We start from the raw sequence: 8,357 nt of genomic DNA on the forward strand, positions 1-8,357 counted from the left end.
TCCCTTTACTTGTATGTTTCCCTCCCTTTTCTTGTATACTGCCCTTCCCATCACCCAAGCTAACACGTGTCTGCCTCCTAGACAGTCAATTAGTCTTCCTTCCCTTATACCCCAGGTAACCATCAGTGAATGTATGAAAACATTTTCTTAAGTTTTTACAGTAAGGGTCTCATACAACATTTGTCCTTTTGTAACTGACTAAACCATTTATTTCTTAGGAACCAGTTCTTGAATTCATTATCAATTCTAATGATTTTCTAGTTTTAAAAAATCTGTTTTACCCGAGTATCCAAGGTTGCCTTTCCCATGAACATATAAGTTTGCATCCTGTTTCACCATTAACATTAATTCATGAGCAGAAAAGGCATGTGACAAAATCCAACACATACTCTTGATAAAAACACTCAACAAGGTAGGAATTGAAGGGAAACACCTCAACATAATTAAGAGCACATATACAAAACCAACAGCCTACATTACTCTCAACAGAGGGAAACTGAAAGCTTTCCCTTTGTGAACACAGGAACCAGACAAAGATGCCCTTTATCTCCACACCTAGTCAATACTGTGTTGGAAGTCTTAGCCAGAGCTATAAGGCAAAATAGGAAAATTAAAGGCATCCAAATTGACAAAGAAGTAAAACTCTCTATTTTCAGATGATATGACCCTATACATAGAAAATCCCAAAGACTCAGCAAGAAAACTATTCAGAAAAGTAGCAGGGCCCAAGATCAATATACAAAAATCAGCTGGATTCCTCTATACTAATATGACAGCTCTGAAAAGGAAATTAGGGAACAACACCATTTACAATAGCCACCCAAAGGATGAAATACTTAGAAACATTAATTCATGAAACATAAAATCCTAAGACATTCTAGAAATAGACTTGAACACCAGTTGCTGATGAATCACTTCTAACTCATGGCAACCCCTCTAAACACAATAGAACTGCCCCACAGGGTTTCCAAGGTGCTGTAGGATAAGCACTGTACTACTAACCACAAGGTTGGCAGTTCAAACCCACCAGCCACTCCTTGAAAATCCTATAGAGTCATTGAGTCAGAATCAATTCGCTGGCACTTAACAAGAGTAAATCTCTATGGAAGCAGATGGTGGGTTTGAAGCTCCAACAATTCAGTTTTAGCAGGTCAAATGATTAACCTCTGTGCTCGCAGTGCTTCCTTATATTCAGTCATGCTTTGCTCATTTACTCTGACTTCTACTCTATTATACACAATGTGTCAATAACCAGCTGTGTTAATACATTTCTGGACATGTCCTTGATTATTCCTAAAAGAGAAATTTGGAATGATAGTTGACATTTTAATATATATGACTCAATTGCTTATCATAACTTTTTTTATTTTTAGTAGTATTTTATTGTGGTTTTTTTGGTGAAATGATGCACAGTAAATTAGGATTCCATTTGACAATTTCTGCACAAATTCTTCATTGACATTAATTACGTTTTTCACAATATGTCAACATTTTCTTTAAATGTGTTCAGGCTGTTCCATTCCCAGTACTCTAGTTTCTCTGTCCTTGCTTTGAGTAATTGTTGATCTTTTGGTCTTATACAGACTTTAGTACACTGTACTCCCAGGCTCCAGAATGTTTTTATCAAATTATTGCCTAACAGCAGGATATGAGATTGTCTTATCATCATACTCTCATCAGCCAAAGCATCTTCATACGAGGTTAGGTCAAAAAGCATTGCTATAAAAATCACAGAAACCTCCACTAAACATAAACATCAAAATATGAAGCTATGTTTTCTCAACATAACCTCCGTCTAAGACTACACACTTCCAAAAGCAGTGTTTCCATGTCTCTAACCCTTCCCCAAAGAAGTCTACACATTTACATTTACATTTACATTTACAACACTGGTCCAGCAGAATCCCTTGGAAGCCATGCTTTGACTGTACTTTTTTTTTGAGGCACCCTGACGAGACGAAGAGCCGTTTGAACTGCAAGATCCGTGGTTCAAGCTCACCAGCTGCTCCTCGTAAACCCTCGAAAGGGTCACTATGGGTCAGAATCGACTCAATGGCACTTCACAACAACAAAGAGAGGAAGACCAGTGTATTACAGCAGCCATCCACGGAAGGCAGAGGCACGCTGAAACCCGTTTTATTTGCAAACCCGTGCATGTATGCACTGCAGCCCTAGCAGCAGTATTTGTTGCTACCCTTGTGTTTTGCCACAATAAAACAATACTGAGTGTTTCAATGTGCATTCGCGTTTCCATTTCCTTTTACTAAAAAATAATTAAATCAACATTTTCACTTATTCTTTTAAATCGTTCATCCTAGCCTGTAACTGTTTCTCTTAAATTATTTTTATTATTTGTTGATTTAAAACATTGATTCAATAATAAATTGTAAATAACATTTACTAAATTTGCTCTTCCTCCAAATACAACAAAGACAGAAACCCTTCCCCTAGAGGTGGCACCCTGAATCCGGCCTTCTATTTGGTGACGTCACCACTTTGGTATTTCCATTACAGCAGCACCAAGAAGCTAAGAGAGCCACAGTGAAAAGGGACATCAAGTGGCCTGGCCAAAGAAAGCTCTGCCACGTAGTCCATCTGCCGTATCAGTAACGATTTATTGAAAACATCAGTATTTTACCTGAAAATATAATTTTGCAAAATATGATGCTATGTATTCATCCTACTTGATTTTTCATGCATTTATCATTAGGTTCTTTTTAAACTCACACTTATTCACTTTCTAAACACTATTCTTTCCCTGTCTCTTTGCCCCATTTATTGTCACCTTCTTCTCCATCACCATATATATATTTCTTGTCCTTTTGAGTTTTATCCTTGGATTTCTTCTAGCTAATTCTCCACTCCCTCCTTGGACAATAATATCTACTCTCATATCTAGAAATGAACCTGAAATGGTGACTTCTGAAACTGTACCCACCAGACGTCCCCTTCACTGAAGACTCACAATACCCAATTCTTGGACATATGTTTTTCAACTTCATACCTAACAAACCCTACTGTCTCCATCAGAACCACAACCTACGCCAACACATGCAAACACACCTCTTTCTTCTCTTCAACCTGCACTGCCTAGCCCAATGATGGTGCTACCGTGTTGAATATCATCATCCTGCATACTCCCTCATCCCACTTACCCAATCAACCACTAGGTGCTCTGCTCTCTACATCCTTAGCATCCCTTAAGACAGTCCCTGTTTTCCACGTTTGACACCACTCAGGGTCTCATGTCTTACTAAACTACCGCAACACTTAATCTTTGTCTCCTGCCTCAGAGTCCTGCTTTTCTGATTCTACTCGGGGATATACTGAAATCACAGGGATCATTCCACAATTCAGATCATATTAAATCCTTCCTAGGATTGTCATTTAGAAGGCACTTCCTCTGATTCCAGGATAAAATCCAACTTTTCAATATGGTTCACTGTGACAGCTATACAATTTATCATCCTAAAAGAGTGGGTAAAAGGAGGCTTGTGTATAATTAAAGGTAAAATCTAATTTGACTGTGCCAAGCAAACCAAATTGCACATGCCCCTCCTATTAGGGATGCCATGATCTGCTGTCTGCTCCATGCCTTTCTTTCTCTGCCCTAATCTGCACACTCAAACTCCAGTCAGACTTGACTGCTCCTTCCCCTGTGGAGGTGATCTCATGAGAACATTTACTGCCTTCTATAAAAATATTCAAAGTGCCATGGGCTGCCAAAAGAACCAATAGATCCATCTGGAAGAAGTGCAGCCGAGTGCTCCTTGGAGGCCAAGATGGCCAAACTTAGTCTCTCATACTTCGGACATACTGTCAGGAGGGACCAGTCGCTGGAGAAGGATATCATGTTTAGTAAAGTGGAAGGTCACAGAAAAAGAGGAAGACCCCCAGAGGGACGGATTGGCCAAGTGGCAGCATCGATGGACTCAAGCATGGCAACAGTAGTGAGGTTGGCCCAGGATTGGGCAGTGTTTCATTCTGCTGTGCATAAGGTCGCTGTGGGTCGGTACCGACTCGATGGCACCTAACAACAACATCTGCAGTATCTTCAGCCTCTTTCCTTGCACTGACCTCCTTTCCTGAAAAACATCTATAAAAACTCCAATCTTGTGTTTAAAACTCCAATCTTGTACAACTTAGTCACAGAAGTCATCTAGGAGAGTTTCTTTCCTCTTCCCCAGCCAATAAAACTGTTTACTTTATGTTCCTAATGTGCCCTGTATAGCCTTCTATGAAGTTGTTTGCGTTTGGGGATGGATCTTCCACTATGAGAATATAAAGCCCTTGAAAAGAGGGGACCTATGCAGTGGGGGAGCACTCTCTGAATACTGATCCCTTGTGAGTTAGGAAGACATGCCCAGAAAATTTTCCTGCAAGAACCTGGAATTCCGCAATGGTGGCATGTAATGGACTTCCTGGTTATTTCCCCATCTCCCACCACCCAACACCCACAGATTATTCTTTACACCAAAACCTTGAAAGAATGCAAGATCTTGATGTGTCCCAGTATTCCCACAGGCAAAAAGCATCACTAAGTCCATGCAGTGGGTAACCAGAGAATAAAACAGGTTTGCAGACACAACACTACTTCCCCACCACTTTCTGAGCTAAAAGAGTCAAGGTGAAAAAGTCTTAATAATGGAATTTCTAAACCTAGAAACATAAGCCCTTATCAATAAGGTGATGAGATTTGAGGCCCCAAGGAATTTATCTGGGAACTATCTCCCACAAAATTGCTTCAAGTTCTGACCTAGAAGTTAATTAATACTCTTTGTCATCAGTGTTAAGTCCAAAGGGAGTTTCTGTTTCTCTGTAATGAGCCTCTCTGGGAATCTGGTCCCAGTGGCCACTGAGGCGCCTGTAAATGCCCCAAGCACCCTTCCTGCACACAGAACCAAAGCCCTGAACCTCTTTACTCGCTCAGGACTTGCCGTATTTCCAAAACTTGCCCATCTTTAGAATACAGGACAGCTCACCCTCCTCCCAGGTGAGTCTACAGCAATAGAGAAGCCAACGTTTATTTACTAAGGAGTAAAGTTGAGTAACTCCCCTTGCTAAATCTTGCAAATCTAGGGAGTCCTGAATCTGATATCTGTAGCTTGTGACAACCCTAAGATTGATCAGCTGCTTCTCTTGGCTCTTTGGGAACAACTAAGTACTTAGGGATGGGATCTGGGAAATGTTAAGAGAGGCATGAAGAATCCAACTTGGACTGTGTATATGCCTGTTTTTGAGTGTGAAATACCTAAGAGTCAGTGAGTCCAGGAGGAACAGCAACATAGGGATGAGTGTTTGAAGTGTGTGACGCTTGATTTGTCCTATTTTAACTATTCATGTGTAGGCTTCTAAATTTGCAGTTGTGTATTAACTGCATCTCTGCCCATGACTGGAGCAAACCAGTCGAGTGTCTCTGAGTTCCTCCTCCTGTGGCTCTCCAGGCAGCCCCAGCAGCAGCAGCAGCTCCTCTTCGGGCTCTTCCTGAGCATGTACCTGGTCACAGTCCTGGGAAACCTGCTCATCATCCTGGCCATCAGAACAGACTCCCGCCTGCACACCCCCATGTACTTCTTCCTCAGCAACCTGTCCTCTGTGGACATCTGCTTCTCCTCTGCCACCATCCCCAAGATGCTAGCCAACCACATACTCAGGACTCAGACAATCTCCTTCTCTGACTGTCTAACACAGATATATTTTATCATTGTGTTTGCAGACCTGGACAATTTCCTCCTGTCTGTGATGTCCTATGACCGCTTTGTTGCTGTATGCCACCCCTTACACTACACAACAAAGATGACTCCTCAGCTCTGTGCTCTGATGGTCACTGTGTCATGGGTCATTGCCAATCTGAATGCTTTGCTGCATACTCTACTGTTGGCTCGACTCTCATTCTGTGCAGACAACACGATCCCCCACTTCTTCTGTGATGTGGTTCCTCTCCTGAAGCTCTCCTGTTCTGACACACACCTCAATGAGATGATGGTTCTTATGGTTGCAGGGCCAATAATGATTGCTCCATTTATTTGCATCCTCATCTCATACATCCTTATTACTTGTGCAGTTCTGAGAATCCCATCCACAAAGGGGAAACTGAAAGCCTTCTCCACCTGTGGCTCCCACCTGGCTGTGGTTTTCCTCTTCTATGGCACCATCATTGCTCTGTATTTCAACCCTTCATCCTCCCACTCAGCAGAGACAGAGATCACAGCTGCTGTGATGTACACAGTGGTGACCCCCATGCTGAACCCTTTCATCTACAGCCTCAGGAACAAGGATATGAAAGGGGCCTTAAGAAAAATATTTGCCACTGGATTTTCTTCAGCTCAATATTGACATGAACTCTGCATATCATAAAGGGGAACTAGCATCTAACAAGATCATTCTTGCTTCTGCCATTGTGTGAAACTTAGCAGTTTTCTTTTCTAAGAGCTCCATCCATGTACTTACTGCATGAGAACAAAACTTTTTAATAAAAACTTATTTTATTGAGTTTTTGGCAAGTTTACACAGCAAGTTCGGTTCCTATTTTACAATTTCACATAAATTGACCATTGGAAATACCTAGGAATCATAAAACAGCCACCTACATTCAGAATTTTGCTTAATTGGTCTACAGTGAGCTCTAGGCACCAGGTTTTCTCAAATTAAAATTAAAAAAAAAAAGCCTCCAGGTGATTCTAGCGAGCAGTCAAAGCCAAGAAGCACTAATTTAGAGGTTCAAAAAAAAAAAGGCAGAGGAGCAGCTAACGAGTAAGCAAAAGGCCAGGAGAAAGTGGTAGCCAAGGATCCTAATGCAGAAAGGGTTCAGGAAGGGAGTGATCAACAATGTCAAATGCCAGACCACAATGGTAATGAAACCGACCGACATGTGGATGCTGAACTCAGGAAACTGCTGATCAGAGGCATTACGATGAAGAAAGTGGGACTGGGCTGGACTCAAGAGAATGGAAAGAGGACAAGGTCCACCCTGACACAAAGATTAATTCAGAGAGTTGCTTTACTTTACTTTATAATATTCAATCCCATTTACTCAAACATTTATAAAGGTTGTTTCTAATGCTTCAGTATTGTAGTTTGGGTTTTGCTCCCTTATAAATAGAAGACAACTTGCCGGGTCAAGGGATCATCCTTTTCTTAAACCACCTTGACATATTACAGGAGAGTGACGCTGTCATCTTTTACCAAACTGGGTATTTCCACGAAAATAAAACCTCTGCTCATTTACTACGTCTAAAATGGCATCTCTTTGTTCTGCTGATTTATAATTCTTAAATTATATTAAGCATGAATATTCATATTTATATTAGCCATTCAAGTTTCTTGTTCTAAAACCATGTTCTCATGGTATTGATAAGTAAATTTTATTGATTTATAAAATTGCTCATATTCAAAACATAAGCCATTATCAATCTGTTCAAAAGTTTCCCAATTATCATTTGATTTTTCCTTTTTAAAGATTTTATGTTGAATTATTTTCTACTTTATCAGTTGTGCTATTTCTAAGAATTTAAAATCTTGTATAGTCAAATCCATGTTTTTCCTTTAAGATTTTTGTCATTATTCCTAGAAAGTATCACCTGACTCAGAGGCTAGCTAGTCACTTTTTCTTGTTAAGTGTCAAGTCAGTTCCGACTCATAGCGACCCTGTACAGGGTTTTCCAAGGAGTGGCTAATGAGTTTTAACCACTGATCTTTCAGTTAGCAGTCCAGTGCTTACCCTACAGCACCACACCAGGACTCCAAATAGTCCTTACATAGTCTACACTGTTCTATGGTGACGTTTTGTCTTGGTGATTTGGGTTTGTACACTTCTTTAATCTTTCTAGAATTCACTTTAGCATGAGGTGTGGGGTGGCCATCTGTATCCACATGTTAATGAGTTATTCCAGCAGTATTTGTTGAACAATTTCTCCTTTACCCTACTATGTGTGATTTCACCTTGATCACAGAGTTCTGACGTATGAAGAATGGACTCAGTTTCTGAACTGTTCTTATTCAAACATCATCTAGCTGTTACGCTAGCAGTAAACTGCCTTAATGATTTTATCTTTTAAATCTATTTGCTGTTGTTAAGTGCCGTCAAGTCAGTTCCAACTCATAGCAACCTTCTATAAGGGCTTCCAAGGCGCAGCTGGTGGGTTTGAACAGCCAAACTTGTAGCTATCAGTCCAGTGCTTACCCTGTAGCACCACATCAGAATTCCAAATATGATACACATTGACTCTTTTTCTATCCCTTTTTTCTAAAACCATGTTTATCCTTCTAATGCCATTTAGAATCCATCCCGTTTATCCCCAAATTCCCACTATGCTTTTGTTTGAAGTAGCGCTAAATCTATCAATTGAGAATAATAT

General features: G+C 40.5%; 1 protein-coding gene across 1 annotated transcript; it reads left to right on the top strand.

Moving 5' to 3' along the window:
• Positions 1-5,388: 5,388 nt before the first annotated feature.
• On the top strand, positions 5,389-7,332 carry LOC102836659 (olfactory receptor 1361-like). Its single transcript, XM_006874015.1, has 2 exons — positions 5,389-6,300; positions 7,279-7,332. The coding sequence occupies exons 1-2, from the start codon at positions 5,389-5,391 to the stop codon at positions 7,330-7,332; spliced, it is 966 nt and encodes a 321-aa protein (XP_006874077.1).
• The last annotated feature ends 1,025 nt before the right edge of the window (positions 7,333-8,357 follow it).

Source organism: Chrysochloris asiatica, unplaced genomic scaffold (genome assembly GCF_000296735.1).
Source record: "Chrysochloris asiatica unplaced genomic scaffold, ChrAsi1.0 scaffold00257, whole genome shotgun sequence".
Taxonomy (NCBI): Eukaryota; Metazoa; Chordata; class Mammalia; order Afrosoricida; family Chrysochloridae; genus Chrysochloris; species Chrysochloris asiatica.